This window comes from Capra hircus, chromosome 13 (assembly GCF_001704415.2).
Source record: "Capra hircus breed San Clemente chromosome 13, ASM170441v1, whole genome shotgun sequence".
In the NCBI taxonomy this organism is placed as follows: domain Eukaryota; kingdom Metazoa; phylum Chordata; class Mammalia; order Artiodactyla; family Bovidae; genus Capra; species Capra hircus.
This window is the reverse complement of record NC_030820.1, coordinates 15,394,398-15,421,453: the sequence shown is the minus strand read 5'-3', so window position 1 is coordinate 15,421,453 and position 27,056 is coordinate 15,394,398. Positions and strand designations below refer to the sequence as shown.

At 47.1% G+C, this 27,056-nt stretch overlaps 1 protein-coding gene across 27 annotated transcripts in view; it reads right to left on the bottom strand.

Annotated features, from left to right (window-relative positions):
* Positions 1-27,056, bottom strand: part of CELF2 (CUGBP, Elav-like family member 2) — a 554,598-nt gene that overhangs the window by 68,123 nt on the left and 459,419 nt on the right. For all 27 annotated transcript variants that reach the window (XM_018056980.1, XM_018056981.1, XM_018056983.1 and 24 more), the window contains one exon: positions 3,777-3,825. In XM_018056980.1, coding sequence (XP_017912469.1) covers positions 3,777-3,825 — 49 coding nt within the window. The remainder of the gene's footprint in view (positions 1-3,776; positions 3,826-27,056) is intronic.

The window sequence follows — 27,056 nt, the reverse complement described above, 5'->3', positions numbered from 1 at the left end:
CTCTACTAGGTGCAAGGGAAAAACAGCCACAAAAGGTGGGTGCTGTTGAGACCCGGGCACATGTTCAGTGTGTTCTTCTCAGAGTCCCTGATGTTTTATTGCTGGTCCAGAGTAGGATCTTTTTTTTTGGATGCCTGGTGCAGTAGAAGCGCAAGAACGTGAAGTATTGATGAAATGCTGGGAGTCTGCATAAATGTGCTGGAGGCTACAGCTGACGCCGGAGCCACTGGAAGCGCAGGTTCCAGGAAGGCTGGAGATCTCGCAGGTTTGTTCCAGAAAACATTCAAGTGCAGGGAACACATACGAGAGCAGACTCACATTTCTCGGTGGGGGGCTTCCCTGATGGCTCAGTGGTAAAGAACCTGCCTGCAATGCAGGAGACCTAGGTGCGATCCCTGGGTCGGGAAGATCCCTGGACAATGAAAGGTCAACCCACTCCAGTATTCTTGCCTGGGAAATCCCATGGACAGAGGAGCCTGGTGGGCTACAGTCCATGGGGTCATAAAGAGTCGGACATGACTTAGTAACTGAACAACAAACCACATTTCTGGGCCCAGCACAGAGGTTCCCTCTATCAGAATCCCTGAGTGGACAAAAGCTTAAAGGAGTGATTGCTTTTCTGGAGTTCATTTGTACATCACTAATGAATCTGTGATGAATCTTGCTCAGCAAATATGAAGTTGGAGAAATCTGAACACACTGATAATGAAGAGAGTAACTGTCTCACTATGATGAGTCCTTTGTGCCATCCATAAATGTCAGCAAACTCAGAAAAAAAAAAGTGCAATTAGAGCTCATTATACTTCTTTCACAGCCACAGGAGCTATTTTGAGCATCTGAGCCCAAGAAATCTTGATGCTCTCTGAGCTGCAGAAACTATGAAAAAGTGAAAAGTTAAAGTAAAAGTCTCTCAGTCGTGTCTGACTCTGTGACCCCATGGACTGTAGCCCGCTAGGCTCCTCTGTCCATGGAATTCTCCAGGCAAGGGCACTGGAGTGGGTAGCCATTCCCTTCTGCAGGGGATCTTTCTAACTCAGGAACTGAACTGGGGTCTCCGGGATTGCAGGCGGATTCTTTAACAGCTGAACTACCAGGGAAGCCTCTCAGAAACTATGCTTACCTGTCAAAAATGCCATGTGACATCAGAAAAGGCCTGCAGTGTATATCCCTGGCTTTGGGACATAATACCTTTCTCCTTCTTCCACTCAGGTCCAAGGAGAACCCTGAAGTCTGCTCATGACTATGCAAGGCGGGAGCCTCCGTGAAGAAGAGCTCTTTAAAAGCCACCTTCGGTCCCTTTATACTATTTGACTTTTTGTTTCTTAAATGAAAATTCAGAAAATGAAGTTCAATCTGCAAGCCAAGGGACCAATGGCCCAGAAAGAAGGTTTGTGGGTTTTCCTTTGTGTGTTCAGATCTAAGCTTTGGCAGGAAGAGCCCAAGGCTGGAAGGGCCAGCCTCTGGAAGGGCCAGGAGGCACCAGAGAAGTTGCCTCTGAGGGCTAGAGTTATGTCCTCAGCAGAGCCCAGTGGATGCTCGCCTTGCACCAGGTGTGATCTTAAGTTCTGCAGATGTCAACTGTGGGATGACACTGTCAGGCGGGCCTTACGGGCAGAGCACAGACTAGAGGACCACAGTCCCTCTTACAGCTGGAGACTTGGAGGCTGGGTGAGGTTAGAGGAACTTGCCCAAGGTCACAGCCAACAAGTGCACGGTCAGGGGTCAAGTCCGGGCTCCTCAAAAGAGGGTGCTTCTTGAGAGCTGGCATTTTTGGGTATTTGCTCATCTTAGTAAAACAGTGCCCAGTCCTGCTTGGCTTCTGAGACTGTGCAAAATGGGGTGTGTCCCTGGCAGTTGCACCCTGTTGCTGTGGTTCCAGACCCTAAGCAGACACCACCCTCAGTGTCCAGAGGACAGTCACGGTTTGTACCTGCCCAGCAGGCAATGCAGAAGAAACCTTCTCTTGGTTCGACTCTTCAGGTATTTTAAGTCACACATTTCCAACTCGGTCCTCTGTCAGGTTTATCACGATGGCCTAAGGCTCAAATGAAGCCTCTTCTGCAGACTTTGATCCCATGACTGGTGTCCTGACAGTTTGGAGGATTATGGAGCCAAAGGACAGGGAGCATCTCCTGGTGGCTGGACACGCCAGCATGACCTTTGCTGATTCATCCCACAAATACCAGCTCCATCCTTCCCCTCTCTCAGGAGGAAGAGAACGGACTGCAGGAATGCCCACCTGGAGCATGTGGGCTCAGGGAGCCCACCTTCTGCCTGGGCAGATGCCCTGGGTGTAGGACCCTAAGGGCCAGGGAAGAATGGGGGTGGAGACGCCAAGCAACACTTTATACAAGCGCTCAGTCACTTACAGCACTATCCCAAATATCTAGGAAAAAAGCTCAGCTCTGAGAGGCAGTTGCCTTTATTTCTATTCTATGAATGAGATTAAAGTCCAGTCTCTCCGTTACTGTCAGATACTGAAACCAGTGACAACGGACACGAGTTCCAGGAAGGAAGGGACAGTGTCTTTTCCATCCTTTTCTGCTTTTAAAAGTTCACTGCTGCAGCCCCGGCCCCTGGCAACCTGCCCGGCAGAGTGAGTAAGTGACGAAGAATTGTCAAACAAAGGATGAAGCAAGTGGACTAAGACCCCACAACAAAGCAGTGGCGGGTTTTAGACCCTCTGACACCCAACACCACGACTGTGATAAAGACCTGTAGGAAAAAGGGAATCAGACCCAAAGAGAAGGGTGCGGCTGGTCAGGATGGCGGTGAAGCACCAACGTATACTCCCCGACAGACTAATCCAGTGCTGGCAGCCTCCCCATATGAAAGGGAACTTCCTTCAAAACTTTCCAGTTGATGTGGCCAGAAAATGGGATGCGCTACAATCAGCAAAAACACACCTCGTGGAGAGGCAGAGCCTCATCATAATTTACACATGTGGATATGCGGATCCCCGAGTGCGTGCCTTCTGCCCCATGACTAATTAATGAGGTGCAGAGCTGCCTGGAGGCCGGAAACCACGCTGATTGTGTCAGTCTTGTGGGATGGGGGTGCTGGGCTCCAGGAAGGCAGGAGATTCCTCTAACACACATTCAGTCAATCCCAAGAACAAAATGGGGAGAGATGGTCTGCACAAGTGGAAGCAGAAACTCCAGAGAGAAATGTGCCCATCAACCCTCCGGTGTCATGGAGAGGCAAGTCCATTATTCCACGGACCTCATCAAATGCATACATAATTTTTTTTTTGCACTTAAGTGTGTGTTTATTAACCAGCAGACTGAATTCTGAATGAATATAGATGCAAATGCATGGATACAACCTAGAGAAAAGTGCAATCAGACACTCTCAAAGCCAGAGGACCAAAGGAAAGGGGGGGAAAAAAAGACAGCCCAAGTCCTGGTGGGCGAGGCCCTCCTCACCTGGCTTCTCTGCCTGGTGTCATCCCTCCCTCTCGGGCGCCTGTGCCACGTCAGAGGAGGCAGACAAGAGCCAAAGGCCACAGGGTCACCATACTGATCACGTCCCAAACAGAGGGACACGGAAAACTGCTACTTGTAGCATCTTCACAGGTCTTTACAGCAGATACAGGAGGGAGGGGACTGAAGTTCACGTTTCTCCAGAGGTGCCCACCCCAACAGAAGCTCCTGGAGCACAGCTCTCCTCCTTCCCCAGAGAAACAGGGGCTCCTCCCCGCACCCCCTCCCTCCGCCAGCCTCACTTCTGTGCTTAAGAAAACAGACATTAATAGGAGACAGTTGGTCACCACCTACCGTTTGATTTTTCACTATCTGCAGGTTTCATCTGAATGGGATGATGCATCTAAAAATAGAAAAGTGAGAAGGTAAGGCAGATTGAACAACAGTTCAACAGTCTCAGAAACCCCATGCTGTTCAGCAAGGCTACAGATACCTTTAAAAGGGCATTTAAATAATAATGAGACCTCTCTCAGTTAACAGAAACTATTATATACTAAATGCAAGCATGTGTTTGACGTTCAGCAACAGGATGCTTTTAAGTCCCAGGGCTCTGTGACATGGTATCTTAACACGTGAGCTTTGCAGTCAGGCTCAAGTTCAAAACCTGGTTCTACCACTCAGTGTGGTTTCTGCCTGGATCTGACAGGTGATTCTGGCTCTGCTGTTCATTACAGCGGCGTGACCTTGGGCAAGCGTCTTCTCTGAGCTTTAGTCGCCTCATCTGTAAGATGGAGGTGACATCTATACAGTAGGGATGGAGAGAATTATCAGAGAAGATGCATGTGATGTGCTTAACAAATGAGGCATAGGAAAAAACAGCTATCATTATTTTGTATTATTACAAACGGTCCATTTTTCTCCTGGTCATTCTATATCTGCTGCATGGCTGTTTCTTGGGTTTTGGAGTTCTGAGTAATTTGCAGGCTGACCCATTGATTGATTTAGGTGTCATCATCTAACTTTTATTAAACATGAAGTATGAGACAGGAATGCAAAGGCAGTGAAAGGATGGACAGAAGGTGAGAGGGAGGGAGTAGAGGATGAGGGAGGGGCTGACAATCTCATTCAGTGTGCACGTAGGTGGAGAAAGCACCTGAGACAACGTGGGACCAAGATCCTGCATCTTGGAGGAACAAGACGCTCCATGCTCTTTAAATGATGCCAATCACACTCCTGTGCGTGATCTGCAGAGTTGACTCCAAGCACAGAAAGCTGCCACCGTTTCCAATTAAAATAAATTCCTCAAATGACTTTCACGGGCTCTCTCGCTTCATATTTCATCCTACCCCAAGGACTGTCGACGCCACGGGGTAGATGGAATCAGTGGCTGTGCAAATGCTTTTATTATAATGGGTCCCATTCTGTCTGAACCTTTAATTTCCCCAGTGGACTTCCCTCACTTGCCAGCCACAGCTCTGGGTTTTATCTAATTTAAATGAAAGGGGAATGCTACTTGGCTCTGGCACCGAAATGATGGGAAGTGATTATCGGGCGGTTGAGACCACGTGCACCTAATGCCTGCCAGGGTCTTCCAAACACTAGAGGAAGAGGACGAGAGAGCAATACTGGGGGACGAGAGGCTAAATAATTCAGAGCTGCTTCGTTTACGCTCCAAGGCAAGATGCTCTTACGCACAGAACACAGGCCTTGAGGTGTGGGGTCTACTTGTATTCCCACTCCACTCATTAATACGTTCAATTTGTAGAGAAGAGACCAGCATGAGAGTGGAACGCTTAGGGGTCAGTAAGCAGACTTGTCTTTTCAGAAAAGGGGCTGTGGGAGTCCAGGGGAGCAGGCACTTCACTCTGCCTGGTGAGGGCCGTGGGGGTGCTGTGGCAAAGGGCCCATCTGCTTTGAGTCCTAAAGGCTGGCGGACTTGCCAGCAGAGGCAGGGCAGCCGGTGGACTGTCCCACACACAGACACGGTGGTGAGGAGGCGCCCGGCCCTCCTGGAGGCAGAGCACAGTGTGAGTATCTGCGTCAGTTGGGGGCAAGGGGGGACATGAGAAGAGGTGCCGGGGCAGCTGGTGTCCAGGCTGCTGACTATCTCACAGGCTAAGGCATTGCAATTTCACCTAAAAGTCAGCGATCAGGTATGGAATGTTTAAACAGCAAAGCCATGAGATCCCATTTGCTTTCTTGAAAAGCCACCTTTGGCTGCAGCGTTGGAGGGTGGAGACTCAGGAGGCGAGGGGCGCAGTTCAGAGGCGACTGACTACGAACAGCCCCTGGGAGCTGGGGAAGGCCTGAACCTCAGAGGGAACTGGCTGGTGGTGGCAGAAGCCCAGGCCTGGACAGCTGGACATGCAGCGGGGGCCCAGCCTGTTCACTTCACCTCTGTGTCCTGCATATAACGCCGTGCCCTACAAGTAACTGCCTCAGCAGGGAAAACACGAGAAAGCTGGCTGGGGAGGCGGTGGGCAGGGACTGAGGGGCAAAGGTCAGGACGCCCTGCACCTGGTGTGAAGCTGGAAACAAGGGTCTCGACTGTCAGGACGGCTCTGGGAGCAGGCTGATGCCACAGGTGTGGCTGAAACTGTCCAGAGAAGGAAGTGAGAGAAGGGAGATGACAGCCAAGGGCAGCACCAAAGGGAGAGCAGGAAGAGGAGTCTTCAGAGGCAGAGCAGGGGCCAGCCCAGAGAAGCAGGAACAGAACCGCATGCCCCACAGGCGCCACCCAGGGAGAGTTTCAAGAACAAGGTGGTGGTCAGAGCGAGTGCTGTCAGACGCTGCGATCCACGTGCCCCATGGTCCTTCTGCATCTGGCAATACAGATTTTTAATTGATCAAAAGAGCTTCTGTGGGGGAGTGGGGGCCAGGATGCCAACCTGCATGTGGTGGGAGGGTAACAGGAAGGTAATGGTTGATATGACAGATTCAGACAATCACTTTGAGATTTGTCCTAGGAGGTGGCAGGGAGGAAGACAGGAGGCTTGGTGGCTGATGAGGGTGGAGTCTTTCCAGACAGGGAACACTTGTACAGGTCAATGAGCTGAGAAGACTCAGATGAATTTCACAGGTTAAAGGAACAGGAGAGATAAGAGTACATATAGGACCAACATTACATATAGGACACAAAAATTCAATGAATAGGACTCCTGCCTTCAAGACGCTGCCCACCCAACATGGTGACTGACATGCACATAAACAAAGGAGAAAGCTGGTGACGAGAATCAGAAAAGCAGTACAGAGAGAGTGCTGCGAGCCCTCAGATTCATCAGCGATGTGCACAGAGGGCAGGATGAGGAAATCTGGGAGCTGCAAGGACAGACTCATTTGACTAAAGCTGCCAAGGGCCCTGGGAATCATCTCGCCTAGTACTCTCAATATCTGAAGGAACAAGGGACTCCACGAAGGACACACAGCTGGGATCAGAAACCAGAGTTCCCTACTCTTCAACCAGGGCCGATTCCCACAAACCGCTTGGCTTCCCCCACAAATGCCCACCGTGGTGTCTGGACTCCTGAGCCTACGAGGAGAAGCTGCCGGAGCCAGAGAGACGCTCACTTGGAGGCGCCAGCAGTGCCCCTTGGGGAAAAGCCGTCTTCCTCTGCCTTCCCACCACACTTCACCAACAGAACTCCACCATGGGTACTGTGCAAAGACTTGACTCTGGGTTTTCCTGCTGCTGCTGAGAACTGACCCTGACTCTGATCTGAGACTATCCAGAAGGCTCAGGAGTGTACCACTGGTTGCAATGAAACAGCCGGGGCCACTCTGGCCTTGAATTGGGTTTCTCTGCACTTGAACTCCTGGATCCGGAGAGGAGAAGGAGAGATCTCCTTATGGAGATCTGGACTGTCAGACCAACGCGATTCTACACGGGTGGTCACCCTACTCCAGGGATGTTCTGAAACCAACTGTGATAAAACGTAAGGCGCCTCGACCTTCTCGGAGAGAGGTGTTCAATCAGGACGGTATTAGGAATGGCTCATTATCACGAACAGTTCGTTTGAGTTTCAAATTCCTGATCAGGTACAGGATGTAAATGTCAAGGAAGAAGAAAAAAAAAAAAAAGGTTTGGAGGAGTCATCCTCGTAATGTTATGTCACTTCCTCACAGTCTTATGATTCCAAGAACTTTGGGAGAACTTGTTGAGTGGAGTAGGGAAGTTCCTGCAAAGGAGGGGGCATTCCAGTTTAAAGTTTCAATATAATATAATATTATATATAGGGAGATTCCTCCCCTGTAACAGGAAATGGTGTCAAAGATTCGCCTTAGTAGGGTGCCAAGACAACTCACACATTCACTTCATTCCGCTCTGTTACATGGTGGGAATAATGGGTAAACAAGAGTTCTCATCACAACAGTGTCTAACGTAAGGGTAGAGAGAGACATACCAGGCATTTTCCACATGCGGCATGGGGACTCAGAGAGACACCCGGCACAAAGGAAGGGCAAGTGCAGAACGCATCTCAGCTGGAGCGATGGTCAGGCTCAATCCTGAAGGGACCCTGCTGCTAACCAGGACTTGAGTGAAGGGCGTTTCAGGGAAGGAACAACCTACCTGAAGGCAGAGGGTCAGAGAAACGAAGCCGCACCGCTCCTAATGAAAGATGATGCATCCTGACCAACAGAGGGCGCAACGCGTGTCGCCAGAGACCATTCACCAAACCCCAAATAACAAAGCGCTACAAGACCCACCGTCAGGGATAAGCTCACGATCAGAGGAGCTCAAGCACAGAGAAAACAGCACACATCTCAGCCCTGAAACAGAACGGCCCTGGGCTGGCAGCCAGAGGCCACACCCTCAGTGCCCTCCTCGAGGACTGAAGATGACACCCGTGGCATGAGAACTGCAGCTTGGGAACACAGCTGTTATCACGATGGGGACACTGGCCACCTCCACGGCCGGAGCTGGAGGGCGGGGTATGCGCCGTGCTCTGCAGTTGGGCATGCGGCAGCAGTAATGGGAGGAAGGGCCCAAGAGCTCGGCGTTGCTGTTCCAGTCTCCTACCTGAACCAGCTATGCGCACATCCACTCTTGTTTAGATCCTTTTCCCACACAGGCCATTACAGAGTACTGAGCAGAGTTCCTTGTGCTATATAGCGGATTCTTACTTTATACGTAGTAGTGTGTGTATGTCAGCCCCCATCTCTCACTTTATCTCACCTCCTTTCCCCCTTGGTAACCAACAGTTTGTTTTCTGCATCTGTGACCCTATTTCTGTTTTATAAGCAAGTCCGTTTGTACTTTTTTTAGATTCCACATATGAGCGATCATATTTGTCTCTGTCTTACTTCACTCAGTATGACTATCTCTAGGTCATCTGTGTTACCGCAAACGGCATCACCTTGTTCTTTTCAACAGCCGAGTAATATTTCATCGTATGTATGCTAAGAGGCATGTTAATTACTCCGAGGCTGCATCTCCATGGTCACACAGGATCAGCGGGGTCTGAAGAAACCTTCCCTGGTCTGCTTCGGTACGATCTGTTCACACAGTCAGAGGAGCCTAGGGATTTGTGACCTCAGGCCGGTGGCACTGACAGGGCAGCTTCCTTGAGGCCTGGAGGAACAGCAGCAGTGAGCTGAAGCGTGAGTGCTAAGTCACTAAGTTGTGTCCAGCTCTTTGAGACCCTATGGACCATAGCCCGCCAGGCTCCTGTCCGTGGGATTCATTCTCCAGGCAAGAGTACTGCAGTGGGTAGCCATTTCCTTCTCCAGGGGACCTTCCTGACCCAGGGATTGGACCCTCAACTCTTCCTGTCTCCTGCATCGGCAGGCGGGTTCTTTACCACTAGCGCCACCTGGGAAGCCACTGAGTCTAAGACTTGAGTCCAGCTCGGCTGCCCTTGGAGCAGAGACCACAGCAGGGCCTGGGCTGTCCTACTCCAGGTTCCCCACAGCAGAGGGCCTGTCCAGGGAAATGGCGAAATCAAGTATTTTGGAAACAGATCCGCTTCATGGCAGCGCATGTAACCGAGTCCATCAAGTTTACGTGTCTATGAAGAAAGCCTTCTAAACCCTTTCCCATGAAGACTGCTTTGCATGTGAATTTGTTTTACATTTTATTACAGAACAGCGACATGATATCTCACGTTCCAAAGTAAGGTATTGGGTAACTTGTTGGTTTCTATTTAGTCCTACTCACTTCAAGGCAAATGAAATCTATGGATAAACAACTAGGATTTACTGTATATTACAGGGCATTATGTTCAATATCTCGGAATAAACTATAATAGAAAAGAATAAAGGAATAGATATAATTATACATACATATATATGTATACCTGAATCACTTTGCTATACACCTGAAACTAATGTAACACTGTCTATCAACTATATTTCAATTAAACAAATAAATGCAAATGAAGTCTGATGAAAGGGGGACTAGTCAAGCAGATTCGAGAGAAACTGGCTGTTACTTTCAGTTACATCTGAGTATTCAGTATTGGTCATGAAAGCAAAGGGCACTGTGACTGCAGCCCACCGAGCTGCTGCCTCTCAGGGGCCGATCAGGGCCTCTTGACCTGTGGGCCCTCCTCTCTGGCTTGAGCTAGTTTCATCCCGCGCCTCCGCTCTCTCAGGAAGCTGTCAGCGCCCAGGGCTCCAGCCTCCAGGAAGCCTCACCCCGTAGCCTGCCTCCTAATGGTGAGTGCGCGGCCCCTGGCCCTCCCTCAGCGTCTCCCCCACATCCACAGGGGCCCTAGATCTGAGGCCCTTACTGCTGGCAGGACCTGCTGCTTCTCACTCTGGAACATGTCAGCCTTGGGTGCGTCACCAGGAGCCTGGCTGTGGCTCACAGAAATGAATATGAGGACATAACTATGGGACAAAGGCACCCCCCACCCTCCACAAAGGCTGTGGAGGTGACGGCATGGGGAGGGGCTACAGACGCCCCTGGCGGCAGCTGTCAACACCCTCATGATGAGTCCCACCACATCCCAGTGACAAAGACAAGCCTGGACCACAACCACCAGCATCCACGAACCACACTCTATGAAGTCTGAGTCCTTTCCCCAGATCTTTCTGCCTTGACCCTGTGATGGCTAAGGAGGTGATTCTGTGCTGAAACGGCCAGTGTTAATCCAGATGGAGGCTGGAAGACCCAGGACCCTGTTTCTCACACCAAGGAGAATTTGTGTTGAAATTTGTTTAACCCCAGCCATCACCAAAGGATGAGTGAACCACCTTTAACACCAGACTCAGTATAAAACATGCCACTTTTTAACCTGAAATGGGTTTTACAGAATCACCACTACGCATCTCATCATTAACCCCACTGTGACCCCTAGACACAGCAGCCGTGACGGCACATGTTATAAGCTTACTGCCCACAAAGTACTGAAAACAAAGTACTGAAAGGCAGCAAGAGAGGGGAGGGAAGAAGCGAATGCATGAAAGAGCCATGTGCCGAAGGAGAAAATTAGCAGACTCCACTCAGGAGAGACGGACTGGGACTTCTCTTCTGCTCCCTCCCTGACAGCGCAAACCTGACTCACGGAGAATATACGTCATATCTTGTTGGACAGCAGACTATGAGATACCGAAGGCATTTTTGCTTTCTCAATTTTTCTCCAAAATGTTTTGCAAATGGGCAAAAATAAATTTCAGAAGCACTGCCACCAGCTGGAGGCAGGCCGTCACCCCAAAGGCAGATGTACTGTCAAGGGAACTTCTATGACCATAAGGAACTCCCAGAGCCATAGAGGCCCCCATCTCTCTAGGAAGGAAATTCTGCCATTTCCATCAGTGCTTTTTATACTCTGCGTAAAGTAGACTGGGAAGAAACAAAGGGAGTTTTAGGAATGTTGACCTCTCAATACTGAATAAGGACTTTTGAATTTCTCTGATTTTTGAAAACGGTGACGTATCGCTAAACTTCCCAAAACATCTTTAACAGAGTGACGCCTCTGCAAGAATACAGATGATCAGTCACATGCGGGATCCGTCTCCATCAGAATAAAGCTGGGCTTGGAGCTCACAGTTGTGTTTGCTACGTAAGTAGAGCATTTAGGCAATTTTGGTGAAAACAGAGGAACTCTGCCCTGTGCTCTCAGTTTTCCCGGGCTAAGCATTGACTGCTGTAGGCTCTTTATACATATCCTACCTAATTTCATTCTCACAACAACCCTGAGATAGATGTGAGTAAGGAACCAAAGGGACAGGGTTGGGGGAGGGATGGGAGGAGGAAGACAAAGAGAGATTAAAGAACTTGGCTGAGGCACACAGCACATCAGCAGTGGAGCAGGGATTTGAACTGGGGCTGTCTCACGCTCGAGCACAGACTCTCAACCCCTCCTGCACACTGAGCCTCCCCTTAGCATATCCAGACAGCTGTGAGATGGTGGTTTCTAAGAACCGAGAGCATTACCAAAATCTCCTCTTCCACGCTAGACATAAAGACTGTCTCAGTCTGGAGGGTACCTCCCCATTAGAAACTTATATATGAATCTGTGCATAGGTGTACATTCATATACACTTCACATGCCGTATGAAATACGTATTTTAAAGACTTATTTAAACAAAGACCCCAGTTCAGCAATTTTCCCCACCTCTCACTCCCAGCCTCTGGCAATCACCTATCCTCTGTATCTGTGAGCTTTTTTATTTTTTAATTAATTTTCAGATTCCACATATAAGGGAGATCATAAAATATCTTTTTCTGTGACTTATTTCAATTTAGCATAATACCTTCAGGGTCCATCATTTGTCCAAAGGCACGATTTCAGTTTTTAAATAGCTGAATGATATTTCATTAGGAATGTATATATGTGTATATATATACATACACATATATTTAAATATGAAACAATCTCTGTATCCATTCATCCAACATTTTGATAGCTTTCATATCTTGGCTATTGTAAACATATGCTGCAATGGACATGGGAGTACTAGTTATCATTTTCAAGTTAATGTCTTTGTTTCTTTCAGATAAATACCTAGAAGGAGAACTGAGCTATCACATGGTAGTTCTATTTTTACTTTTTTGAGGAAATTCCACACTACTTTTCATAGTGGCTGCATCCATTCATATTCCCACCAACAGTGGACAAAGGTCCCCTTTTCTCCACATCCTCAGCAACACTTTTGATTTTTTATCTTTTTGACACCAGCTCTTCTGACAGGTGTGAAGTTATAGCTCACTGTGGTTCTGATTTGCAGTTCCCTGAAGAATGATGATGCTGAGCATCTTCTCGTGTGCCTGCTGGCCATCAAGATGTCTTCTTAGGAAAAATGTCTATTCAGACCTTCTGCCCATTTTTTAATCACATTGTTTTTTTTGCTACTGAGTTTATGAGTTCCTTATATATTTTGGATATTTATCCCTTGAATATATGATTTGCAAATAATTTGCTCCCATTCACTAGACTGTCTGTTCATTTTGTCAATGGTCTGGTTTGCTGTGCAGAAGTTTTTTAGTGTGATGTAGTATCACTCATTTATTTTTGCTTTTCTTGCCTCTGCTTTGGTGACAGTTTCAAAAAAAATCATCACCAAGAGCTATGTCAAGGAGCTTGCCACCTATGTTTTCTTCTTGGAGTCTTATGATTTCAGGTCTTATATTAAAATCTTTAATCCATTTTCTTAACTTTTGTGTATTGTGTGAGACAGTGGTCCAACATCATTTACTTGAGACTGTTCTTTGCCCACGGTATATTCTTGGCTCCTCTGTCATAAATTAATTGACTATATATGTGTGAGTTTCTTTCCTGGGTTTCTATTCTGCTCCATTGATCTGTGTGTTTGTTTTTAATGTCCATACCATACTCTTTTAATTACTACAGCTTTGTAATATACTTTGAAATAAGGGGCATGTTGCTTCCAGCTCTGTTCTTTTTCAAGACTGCTTTGCCCATTCAGGGTCTTCTGTTGTTTCAAACAAATTTTACAACTATTTGTTCTGTTTCTGTGAAGCACATCAGTGGAACTTTGTCAGGGATGGCACCAAATCTGTAGCTTGCCTTGGGTAGAATGGGAACTATAACAATATTAATTCTTCTGATCATGAACACAGAAAATCCTTACGTTTATTCGTGTCTTCTCCCATGTCTTTCATTAAGGTCCTGTAGTTTTATGTATACACTCCTTGGTTAAATTTATTATTTTAGATGCAACTGTAAAGGGAACTGTTTTCTTAATTTCTCTGATATTTCATTATTAGTGAATAGAAACACAGCAGTTTTTTTGTGTATTCACTTTGAATCCTGTGACTTTACTAAATTTGCTTATGAGTTCAAACAGTTTTTTGATGGAGTCTAAGGTTTTCTCTATATAATATCATATATCATCTTCAAATAGTGAGAATTTTTACGAAAAAAAGGACAGCTTAAGGGACTTATGAGACAATACCAAAAAGGACGGGCATTCATATTCTAGGGAATCCCACAAGGAAAATAGACAAATGGGAAGAACAATTATTTAAGGAAATAATGGCTGAAAGCTTACTTAACCTGAGGAAGAAAACAGACATTCAGATGCAGGAGCCCAGAGTGTTTCAAATAACTCAAAGAGATCCACACAAAGGTTATAATTAAAATGTCAGAAGTTAAAGACAAGGAAAGACTATTAAAAGTAGCAAGAGAAAAACAACTTATTATGTACAAAGAAGCCCCGATAAGATTATTAGCAGATTTTTCAGCAGAAACAATGAAGGCCACAAGGGAATGGCACAATACATTCAAAGTACTGAGAAAAAAACACAGAAAACTCCCAAGACTACTCGACCCAACAGACTGATCATTCAGAACTGAGATAGTTTCCCAGACAAGCAGAAACCAAGCGAATTCAGTAATACACTAAAAAGTCATATGCCATGATCAAACAGGATTCATTCCAGGGATGCAAGGATGGTTCAACATCCACAAATCAGGCAGTGTGATACACCGTTTTAAAATGAAGTGTAAAAATCATGTGATAATCAACAGATGCAGAAGAAGTGTCTGACAAAATTCAACATCTATCTGTGAGAGGGAAAAAAAACCTCTCAAGGGGCACAGAGGGAATGCACCTCCATCTGATAACAAGCTCACAGATAACACACTAAACCGTGAAAAATGCAAAGCTTTTCCTTCAAGCTCAGCAACAAGACAAGGATGCCCACTTCTGCCATTTTCATTCAACATAATACTGGAAGTCTTAGCCACAGCAATGAGGCGAGAGAAAGAAATAAAAGACATATAGACCGGAAAGGGGGAGGTAAAATATTTTAGTCTCAGAACAAAAATGATTGTCTAGGTTTTCTCTACGAAGAAGGTAGGAAAGAAAACTTAAAATGCTGTCATGAGTCAAAGAAAAACAGCCTTATAGCCATACCAGGAAAGTATAGCTCTAATCTGTGTGCCATCTGACCACGAACTGTATGCTCTAATTCAGAGAGATTAAATGTTAATTCTTCTACAGTTCCTTCAGGTCATTTAAAATACATGCAAAATGGAATTAGACTGTGAAGTTTATATTATGGGCCAAGTTATCCAAAATGTTCTATACCTACGATGATGAGTAACAATTGATAACAAGCAAAATTAGCTCTCAGTTTAGAAGAGAATAATAGTTTTGAATTACTGACAACTGATCCTACAGTTTGTGGTTTCTTCACAAACTGTTAGTGGGAAAAGTACACTGTAATCTATAAAATGAATCCAGTACAGACCACTTTATTAGATAAGTCAGCATTCACACACGTAGGCACTGGTATTTGTCTTTATGAGAGCTGACTGAATTGTACAAGGCCTGTTTCTATTTGAATGTGTATGTGTGGTCACACTCAGTTGTGTCCAACTCTTTGCAACCCCATGGACTGTAGCCCACCAGGCTCCTCTGTCCATTGAATTCTTCAGGCAAGAATACTGGAGTGGGTTCCTATTTACAACTTCAGGGGATCTTCCTGACCCAGGGATCAAACCCACGTCTCTTGCGTCTCTTGCACTGGCAGGTGGATTCTTCACTGTTTTACCTGGGAAGCCAAGTAATCATCTGAATGCTGATTTGGAAGGCAGCTATGCTCACCACTACACCACCAATGCTGAATGCTGCTTTGGAAATTCTGGAGGACACTGTGTAGGCAGCGGCCTTTTGAAGATGCAGATTCACTGGTGGAAGCAGAGTGTATGGGATTCATTTATGCTTTGAGTCACAGTACTATTCCAAATTGCTGCTTTGTGCATCTCTAACTAAGTTAATAGAGAAGGCACACAGAAAACTTTAAATGAGTATTTGCCAACGTATATCTTTACAAAAGTGATCAAAGCCAAGAATAAAAGGGGATGTGAATATGACGACAACAAAGAAACATGTCACATCCTTTCTCTTCCCATGGCAAATCACAACCAGAGGAGAAAACCTACAGTGGAAATAAATGACTATTTCTTCCTAATAGCCACTGATACATGTGAAGTGCTCAAAGCACTGCCTGCATAATATGTGCGCAATGAAGTTGTCATTATCATTGTCATTGCTATCTGACAAAGCAACAGAAGATCGCTGAGCGAAAGGCCCCAATCAAAGCGTGCTGGAAGGAACAGCCTTTCTTGGTCACGTGGGAAGTATACAGCTAATACTGCTCCCAGCCTTCTCCATATATACTAACAACCCAGTGAGAGAAAACGCCCTACAGAACCCAGGATTATATATCTGCTTTTGGCTTTTCGGGCTCCAAAGGCAGCCTTTTTTTTTTTGCTGTAATGTTACTAGCTATTTACATTTCTGTTACAATCGTGTGGTACAGGAGAGGGGGAAAGTGAAGCAGCATAACCATTTAGTCCTGGCAAAAAATAAAATAAATAAAATATTGCAGGAAAATTAGATTACTCTGGGTGGAATTATAGGAGGGGAGCTAGAGTCTGCTACAGTGATTAAGTCATCATTTCTGACAGATGACTCTAATCGCCTATCAAATAGCATTCCTCAACCCCATCTGTAACTTGGCGTCCTCGTTACTCAGCCCATGTTACCTTCTGTATAGAAAACACACACAAACAAGGGGGGGGGCTGCAGCCCAGCGATTATTACACTCATTAGCTATAATTAGGTTCTGTGTTTTCATACTAAGTAATAACATGAGCTTCCATTTTGCTTTATTTATTCTTAAAATTAGAAGAAAAATGAATAGGCTCAAAATAGGAGGCACAGAACGTGAACGAAAAATAATTGTTATAACAAAGTGTGAGCGTAATGCTTTCTGAAGCATCTCTATTGAAGAAGGATGTTAATCCTTTCTTAATTTTTCATGGAACTGTTGTAAGTATATTACTTAGGTAAATCTATGACACCTTTTAACCCTCTAGTCAGATGCGGGGCCTAATTAGCTGTGCTTTCAGTAGAAGGTATTATTACTGCTTAGTCTTATTTTTACAAACAGAAAGCAATTTCTTTGATAAGATTTTGGTTCTTCCCTCTGTCACTGACTCTCTGGGATACAGTAGAAACAAATGATCCAATTAGTTGTGCTCCCAAATAAATACAATGAAAAGCAAAGCAGAACCAGTTAAAATTGAGTGACTGTACTTAGGCTTTCTGGAATCCTCTGTTTAGAGCTGCATGTTTTAATGACGCAAGACTGGGGGGTCTAGAACAAATCCAGAAATGGAGGTAAGTGAAAAGACAACATAGGAAGAGGCGTGTAGGATCACAGTGCCACTCAGGCCGCAGGACAACCCCCATAAGCACAGCAGAAGACCACACAAGTCATACACACACACGGGACAGAGTGCAACAGCCACTCCTGATTAATAAGCCCGAATTAACAATAGACAGATATGCTTTCTAACCATGATTTCCTTCTGACAGTGGAATTGTCTTCCCAAACCCAGTGATGAATGTGCCAAGAGTCACTCTTCCAGATGTTACCCAGACGCTCCATTAGATACGCTCCCTCACTGAGCCAGAGAAACACAGATGGAAATGATAGGGCCTGACCCAGCCACAGAGGAGTGACTTAATGATCTGGTCGTTCCCCTACATTGCCAGTATGATGGTTCTACAGGCCACAAACTTAGTATCCTCTCGTATTTTAAGACAGATGAGTCTGGTTTAACAATAAATTGTCCTCTTGACATTAGCCTTGACCCGTCTCGGCCACCATCGGGCTCGCCTCTCACATGGCCGGGGTCTAACCCCTAAGCCAGCCCGCTGGGCTCGCGGTGGCCCCCTGCCCGACAGCGGTCATCCAAGTGGTCGCAGTTACCCAGGTCTCAGCTCCCTGGACTGGGGGCAGCGAAGCCTGTGGGCTGGTGAGCAGAGGGTGGCCCACCTCCCTCACTGACGTGCCCTGTGGGGGGAGATGCCCGTTGTGCTTAACTGGCCCTTCTGCTGGGTCTGCGTGGCTGGCAGACTCCTCATCCCACCGTGAAGCTCAGTCAGACTGGGGGCATGTTTCCTCCTCCATCTCTCTGCCCCCTTCCCAGGACCCAGCTCAGTTCCTGGCACTCCCTGGGACAGTTTCCCAGGCTTCTCTCTACTCAATTTCAGCCACACTCCTGCCTCACTCTTGTAGGAAGCAGCCTTTTGCTCAGTGAAAGCTGCCAACACTGCACTGGGTTTCGGTCAGGCCCGGGAAACCCCAGTGTGGGGCTGAGCCTGGGGCTTAAGCAGCATCAGCTCAGGACTGGCAGCAGCTGTCTGCTCTGTGTTCCCTCGTGGGACTGGAACTCGTGCCACACTGGCTTACTCTTCTGCTTCTTGGAATTCTCACTCTAGATCTGTCTCTGTTAAGTTTCTCTCCCACTCCTGCTCACACAGATGCCTGCAATGGACTCCTTGCGTGCTGGTCCTTGCCTCCCAGGGCATCGTACACACTGCTGCCTCTTTAATCCATAGAAAATGCAGGCGTAATGATGTCTGTGCCCGGCTCAAACACTTTCAATGATCTATCAAATTACATTCTGGCTCCTTGGCCCATCTTTCAAGGAACTCCATGCTTTGCTCCCAAATTACCTTTTCAGGCTGACTTCCCATGATTGCTCTACATTTCCCATCTCTTCTAGTCAAACTGAAGAACCTCCTCTTCTTGGTTCTTCTGCCACGGGCTCACCCATAGAAAGGCATCATGACCCTTTCCATGCATCTACAGAGTATTTTCTTTGTCAATAATAGCCTCTGTATATTTGTTACTCAGAAACATCTATATGTCAAGTTACAGGCCAATCATGTGAAATTGCCATTTTCATAGATTAACAATGGTTGAATGGTGAGAATTTCATACTGCATGACCTCCCATCCTGCATAGCAAGGAATGGTATCATCTTCTTTTCGGATGACCCATAAGGAGCCCTAAACATTCAGGTCATGCAGGATATCTCCTTTGCTAGGCTTGAAGATCTTTCCAGTAATCCATCTGCATATTTACAAGCTGTATCAGTTCAATTAAACATTGACTTGATAACATAAAATAACATGACCCTCTAACCCAACCTTGGACTTGATGGGTATTTGGTGTGCAACCCAAGACACTTTTTATCTGCTCTTAGTAGCTTCCATGCTCTCTCAAAACCAGTGATGCTTTATTCAGTAATCTCCAGTTTCCTTTCAACTCTAAGGCAAACCAAAGCCACCACACCACAATGCCCCTCTAACAAGCAAATCTTTAAAACCTCTGGTTCAAAACTAACTTGGAAGATTTAAGCCAACCGTATCTTATCTTGAACCTTCTGACAGGGAAAGGCGTTTCATCTGATCAGCAGAAAAGCATCACTGAAGCCTGTATTCTAATGACCCTGCCAGAGCTTAGCTTCTCAGTTCTGAGTGTTTGAGTTGCTCTGCCAGCCACGTTTATTAATTAGTGTATAACATTTCCATCTCCCTGCAAGTTGCAACCTCTCATAAAAAATGCATGATTTGATTGGCTTAGGAATGACAACTTCATCTACAACAGTCAAATAAATACCATACCTCACTCAGCAGTTTCTTCCCATTTTTTTATTTAACTACCCCCATGGCCTTTGGGATTTGTACTGACTCAGTGAATGAAAGGAGATAACTAGTGTAATTTTCTTTTCTTAATCATGTTTAGGCAAAAATGATTAAATCTCTTTTTTTAAAGAAACGAGGACTGGCTGAAAAAAAATTCCCTACTAAAAATAGATGGCAAATCTGAAAAAATGCCTTAAGGGCTATTTCATACTACCCATGTTTAAAATGCAAATCCATTAAACATCTGAGCAGGACATCTGATATTGTTTTTAGCAGCTATATTTATTCATCTCATCTTCCGCCATGGTACTAAACTTCGGTTGATATTTTGCCAAATGAGGATCTCTCCTCCAGCGCTGCTAATTCTTTATGAGTTTGAGCTTAATTTCACGGTCTCGTTTTGATCTCCACCTTCTATTCTAATGTGCAAGATCGTTTACCAACTTTGGAAACGACTTGTTGGCAGAGCTTAGGGAAATTATGACGGTTCGATTGTTCTATAAATACCTTCCCCTGAAGCTCAGTCTTCTAGAGATCAAATTCAAGGCTTGGGCCTTTCAATATATGGCATGTGACCAAAGTTTAAATGGCAAAGGGAAACTAAGAAAGGGGATCCATGAGATAAGACTTTCCTAAGAAATTTATTCTAAGGAAATAAAGGGAGAACCCGTCACTGACATTCAAGCTGCAGGGGCAAATCTACTCTGATGGTTTCTTACTTCTCTGGATGTGCTGCACTGAATGTGGGTCTGGGAAACTGTGGTTGCTTTCTGTTTGCTTCGTAATGGAAAGAACACCTCAGTCAGAATCATGAGGTTTGGTGGGGTTTGCATGTTGGCTTTGCCAATGCTAAGTACCTAGAGTCAAGCCACTCGGCCTGGTTAAGCTCCAGGAAACTCATGTTGGAAGCAAGGATCATATCAGCAAATTCACTGTCTGGTCTTGAGTCCATGTTTCATCTTGTGCTTCTAGTCTGCAGGGTAGGAGTCTATGTGACCCGAAGGAGCGTGAAAGACCATGCAAGAGCCGAGACTACGTACACTCCTCTTACTTTCACCCCACCAGTGTGTGAAGAGCTCTCGCGATTACCTGATACTGTGAGAGTGTCTACGAATAGAAGCTATCCCCTTGGGAGTGTGTTTACTCAACAAACATTTGCGGAGCCAGAACCAGAGCCCAAGGTATGAGGCACCACCCTGGCCCCTGAGAACGTTACTTCTGAAGCTGGAGCTCCGTGTGGGAGATACTGATGCATAAGTCACAGGGGAACAGACACAGCAGTGGGGAGGGTGAGCTTCAGCACAGGCGAAATTATGCACAGAGGACCACAAAGCAGGAATATTCACCCCTACCTTCCCGAAGTGTGAGGCTGTGTTTTCACGGCGGGAACACAGTGTGTGAGCAAGGACGGCGAAGCAACTGAAGACACGGTGGAGACACGAGTTGGAGTTCCCACCTCACCCTCAAGAGTCGACAGTTGTGTTCATTGTTTTTCAGCCAAAAGACACAACACAACAATGTTCACACACTCCCAAGAGCAGCTAAGGAAACGTGAAGCCCCCAGCATCTGGAGGTAATTCCACCATCCGCTCCCCCTGCAGGAAAGCACTTAAAAGACTAACAAGTTTAGCTCTAGGTAGGATAACTCCAAAAATTCCCCTAAGCCCATCTATGCTTTTATTAGCTGTGAGGACAACGGATGAGACCCAAGTGATGAAGAGGCTGAAGTTGCAGAGCTGCTTCTCAGGGAGCACACAGACCTCCTCACTGATAATAAATGGGGCCCAGGCAGGGGGAAGACACAGGATGAGGGGAACCTGAGGATGATTTCAGCTTCTTGTCCTGGTTGGCCCTCATGCCCATGTAGGTGACACACGAGGCCGGCTGGGCTTGTAGGGGGAGAGGACTTCAGGTTTGGAATTTCCTGTGGGCCATCTGGATGGAATTTCCCAATAACAGACGCTGAATATCGAGGTTTGGGGCTTGACAGAAAGGTCTGATGTCAAGGTCAAGTGTGGGGATCCAACAGCCTACAGGAGGTGGAGGGAAGCCAGGGGAATTTGAATGACAGAAACACAGTGAAGTTGGCCCGTATGAGAAAGTGACCCTAGGGCGCAGAGAGGTTTAAGGTGTGGTCCTCTGCTTGCCATCTTTAGGAGAAATATACGTTTTCATAAGAACGTCGTTGATCATTTCTCTCCACTGTGTGTGGGAGGCACTGGGAAGACACAGCTTGAGACGCCTTTCCGTTCTCGTCTGCACTCAGCTCTGTTCTGTTCCAGCTTCATCCGTGTTCCAAGCTTTAGGCCAGACCCAGCCTCCCCTTCCATAAATCAGTATCAGGGCGGCCAGCTGGTGTTTTTTTTTCCTTTCATTTCTTAGAATTTTGTTAAAGTCTCAGCTACATTTTCTCATTCCCAATAAAGCTCTTAAAAGATACAATGGAAATGTTGATATACTGCATTTCCATAAAACTCATCTTTGAGCCTATCAAGTTTAGAGAAGAGAATCAAACGAAAATGCTGATGAAAACACCCCAAGAATCCAACTACCACATCTGTCCAACCAAATGCTGCCAGAGACTGAAGGTCATGCTCAAATGAGACTCTGAGATGTTATTCTGGGAGCCGGGCACTTGGCACAGTTGCGGTGGAAAGACCCACTCTGTTGGAGCCCTAACCTGTATGCCAAGGGTTTTTCATTTTCCTTTTCTGGTCGGTGACTCTGAGTGGCTTTCACCTGAGAAGCAAATGATACAGAAATACAAGGGTGTGTCTTTAAAATCGATACAGGGTATTTCTTTTTGATCTTCATCATCAGGGTACCTCTCAGGAGGCGTCTCAAGGATTGAAACCTCCTTAGCCTTGAGTTCTCTCCTTCTTCCTGAAGGATAAGAGGGGTTCACGGTTAATCAGCTGCGTTACCGGCTTCTGATTGTTTCCAAGACCAAAGATGAGGGGGCTCAACTTGTGGGACTCAGAGCACAGTGAGAAAACAGTAAGGGTTATGAACCTCCAAACCGCCTAAGGAAGAAGCAGAAGCTTTTATTTATTTTTTTTCTTCTAAAGCTCAAATCCAGCTCAAATCAGAGACTGAAAAAAAAAAAAAAAAAACAGGCAGAGGAAGGTGAGCATGACAGAGCAGGCATCACCTGTCCACAAACCCAGCTGATGCAAGTTCTTCCTCAAGGGCTAGTCACTTGCTTGCGCTAAAAACAGCGGGCACGAGGTGTGCGCGGCAGGTCCAGAGGAAGCCCGGTGGTCTCTCTCTTGCACAGCGTGTTCTCCTTCTGGGTCCCCTTTTCTCCTGGGGTCTGATACACCACCAGCAGGTGTGATGCCGGACTCTTCTTCCTGTGGGCGCCTCCTGTCCTGCCCACTGCCTGGCCTCCTGCTGCTGCTTTGGTCAACCAGCCACGATTCATGCTTTGATGCTGGCGTGACAAGCGACAGCTGTGACTTCGGGAGAGGTTGGCTGTGGATTCCATTCTTTGTGGCGACACGCGACCCTGTGCGAACAGACTGCTACCTAGGATGCTTGAGGATTAGAAATAAGCCAAAATGCGAAAAACGTCTTTAGATTTGTAAGAAGGGAGGGAAAACGAGAACCCAGTCAAGGTGAAGTCTCAAAATGACTCTTTAGGGCAGGTGACCTTCCTTTCAAGCCTTCCAAACTGCAGAAACGTAGGAACCTAAAGCATCTCTTGCCAGGAGAAAGTCTATGCTCTACCCTAGCGTTCGGGTGGTGGTTTCAGCTTCTTGCCTCTCAAGCTGTGGATTCCAAGAGAAAGAGGAGAGTAAGCCCTCTGCTTTTCTCTGAAGGCGTTTCAAGTCCACGAAGGATGAAGCAGCAGGGATTCTAGAAGTTCCTGCGGGGTGGGGCTGGGCTGACGAGTATTACTGATTAACTCTTGGTGGCAGAAAATCGCTCTTCTTGCTTCAGAATAAAACTGGGCTGAAAACAGCACCCACTCCACCCATCCCCTGCCAGTCTGGGACCCGTGAACTCTGCATCAGTCTCATCTATCTCATCTGTGGGTCTTTTGAGGGATGATGGAGTGGAAAAATACAAGTGCCCAGAAACAAGGATGCTGGAGAAGGAAGGGCCCCTTCCAGGCCCAGTGGAGCTGTCCCCTTCTTCACCTGTCCTGGATGGTCAGGTCACCCCGACGCACTGTTAAAGAGTGCCCACAAGGGCACCAGGGAAGGTGTCCGTGTCTCTGCCTTCTCCAGGACTCAGATGAGTGGAGAGACAGACTGAGCGGTGGCAAGAGGCACGTAAGCACACATTCAGAGCAGCTTGAAGGGAACTGCGATGGAGTCCCAGGACAGCAGCACTGATGAGGCCTACTTCTACCAGTGCATAAGCATCCAACTTCACACACTAGGTATTCACATCATCCAGGGATCCAGTTCAAATGCAGGTCTGGGGTGGGGCCAGAGGACATTTCTAACATGTCCCCAGATGATGGCCATGCCACTGGTCCACAGAACACAGCTTGAGTAGCAAGGCTATGCGGTACCCGTGGCAGGACAACCAGCAGGTAAGGCGCTCGCAGGCATCAGGATGGACAGCAGAAGAAGCAACCTGCTCACCACCACCACCCGCCTCTGGGGGTTGATGACGATCCTCCCAGCTGCCGTTCTCAAATCTGCCCAAACACGGGGCTCGCTGGGGGGACTTTAAAAACACTGAAGCTAAGCTCCCACCCTGAGAAATTCTTAGCTAATTTGCTCGAGGTATGGCCTGGGCACGTGCAGTTTCAAAAATTCCCCGGGTGAGACTGGTTATCAGTCAGGGTTACTAATCACTGCCCCAGCTGTGGATGCAAACGGGCTTCATGATTAAGGACTTTCCTTTTTCTCCTTCCATTCTTCATAAGCTCATCTCATTCGTCTGTCATTTTAGGTAAGCGGCCAGGAAGAGTATCGTCATTATCTCTCTGGGTCTTGCTCGGAGAACGGAAATGAGAAAAGGAATCGCCACATTCGCTTGCCTCACATCACAGAGTGTAATCCAGGTACAGACTGGTAATCTGGGCTTTGAATTTCTGATTCCTTAAAATGATGTTTTGGCATCATTGGAAAGAGAAGTTTTAGGGACCCGAGAAAAAAACAACAGGTGCAGAACTGAGAGGTGTTGAGTTGTCCCACCTGCACTGCCAGGTGGCTGCGTGACCTTCCGCACATCACCTAATGTCTCTGGGTTTCCGTTTCCTCGACCATAAAGTGGGGACATCGGACGGTGTTGTTTCTAAGTACACTTGTGATCAGATCTGGTCTTTTCCCTCTGCGTGCCCTGTGTTCCTCTGTTGACCCAGAGAACAACACTGAAATAAGCAGAAACCTGCTGAGATTAACCATGATTTCCTAAGTCTGTGACTCTGACTTTTTCTTTTCCTTACTGATGACAGTTAGTTTTTGTCAATGACCTCCAGGGGTTTATCTGGACAACTTTGACTTAGGAGTGATTTCAGTAACTCAGAAGTGATTTGAGTGAGGAAGATTCTTTGATAAATGACTCACTGGTACCCGTGAGTTTCTTTTTCTTTTTTTTTTTAGGGGTTGTGATTATAGTTAGTGCCTCCATGAGCAGAAGAAATGTGAGGACTCACTGAGTTTTGGGCTAATGCTCTTCTTTCTCTTTAAATGATATCCTATAAATATTAGGCTATCATAAATCAGGTACTACAGATGGATGAAGGTGACAAGAAGTTAGCCTGACATTAGCTCATAGCTGTCTCTCCCATCCAACTTGTATCTAGTACAGGAGGGAAATTATTAGCCGTAGAGGTCAGTAAGCATTCACTACCAGTATGATTTTTATTAACTGAACATTGATTATCTAAATTCTGAAAGCCAGTGAAAAATATCAGGTTTACTAAATCAAAACTTGCTAGAAACCTAATCCTCCCAGGGTTCCACCACTATGGGTCTGACATCACACCCAGGATGCAGGATGGAATGAGGGGATACCAACGGATTTTCTCTTTCCTAATCCACATGACTTGTTGACAGTTCATCTATGCTACCCTGGACCCCATACAACACTTAGTGCAAAATATCTGGCACAGTTTTCTGGTATATACTTAAATATATGCTCTTCTGGAGAAACGACGATACAGTCTCCACGTGGGAAGGGCATGATGCGCGGAACTGAATATCCCAGAACATACTCCACGGACCTTCCAGGGAAGGAGGCGAGTTTTCCGGGGAGCCTGCTCTTTGCTCTCTCGTGGCCCCTCCTGGCCCTAAGGAAGGCAGGGGGTCAGAGAGCACAGGACTTTGGGTCTCATAACCTCACACGCCCAGGGTCACATGTTTCCATGACCAAGACAGTGGCAGAGGTGACATGTGTCTAAGCCTGCACAATAATCCACTTACCCCTCCTTCTTAGCCACAGAGAAATCACAGCATGATGACTGGACAGGATTTTTCACATCCCCTGCCCTCGTATCTTCATTGATCCTCCAGCCTTTGATCTGAACTCAAAGGGGGAGGACAGAGCCAATGGTGGAGGGGCGGGGGTGGGGCCCAGACAGAAGGACAGCTGAGCTCCTGAATCCAGGGCAAAGCAGCTGCTGGCCTGGCCTCCCTGCCCTTGACGTGCTGTAGCCACAAAGACAGCACTGTTGGTGCGGCTGCTTAGGGAGGCTGTACCACCCACCCGTAGTGGCTGCTGCAGATTTAAGTGCCCTCATTTGGGGGGAGTCTGGTCCCTCGTTTTCAGAAGCAGAGGATGCAGATGCCTAGATGGTTTTGCAGACCTCACCCCCCAGACCCTGGTTCCTCACCCACAAAGTAAGAGGGTGGGTGGGCCTGATTGTTCTGTAAAGGCCCCCAGGTCTTGTCGAGGCCACAGGGTGGGTGAGGGTAGCGGGCCTGGAGCTTTTCTGAGATTTCCCCCCTGCCGGCCCACAGCTTTGGATGGCACGTGATAGGGTTTATGCTTCATCTTTGGAGATGAGTCCTGTCCCTATCTGCCCTCGCCCCTTGGACAAAGAGCCCAGAGATGGAAGAGGACAGGGAGGCCAGCTGGACAGAGACAGGACATTAGAATGCAGATTGTGGAGCTGGGGCTGAGAGCCTGGGGTTGCAGATAAAGAAAAGAACCCTAATAACCTGAATGTTAATGAGCCGACGTTGGTGAAGCTACGCTCCTCTGAAGAGAGGTGCTGCATTTATAATTATGTCTGCAAAGCAGATCCTCTTACAGTAAGGACCGCCTCTGATATGTGGCTCCATCTCAGTGAACCTGGTGTCAGTCACCTTGGACCCAAGTGACCAGGAAATCCTCCCTCTCACACCTGCTGTTTGTGGGGACCTCAGTCAGGGCCAGAGAGTGTGGTTTCACGTCTTGGGCAGGGTGAGAGGCTGAGGCCTCATGCCCCAACTCATGGGGTGTCAGGACTGATCCTCGGGGAAGGGGTGCTTGGCTGGCTGTGGGGAGGGCAGTCCTGTGTCCAGGAGCCCCACGCAGCACCATAAGAAGGGGTGATGGGAGTGCTGAGGCTTCAAACTGGCTTTAGGATGGCTGCGCAGGGAGCCAGGGTGGTTATTGGGAGCTGTCAGTGAAGCCAGGGACGGGCTGGGGACACATTTCCTGCTGCAGGAATGGGGGTGCCCAACGGGGCTTAGGACCTGTAAGCCTCTGTGAGCCTGTAGAGTGGGGTGCTAACTTGACAGGTGCCAGAGGTGCTCGTCTGAACCTGACCGTCTG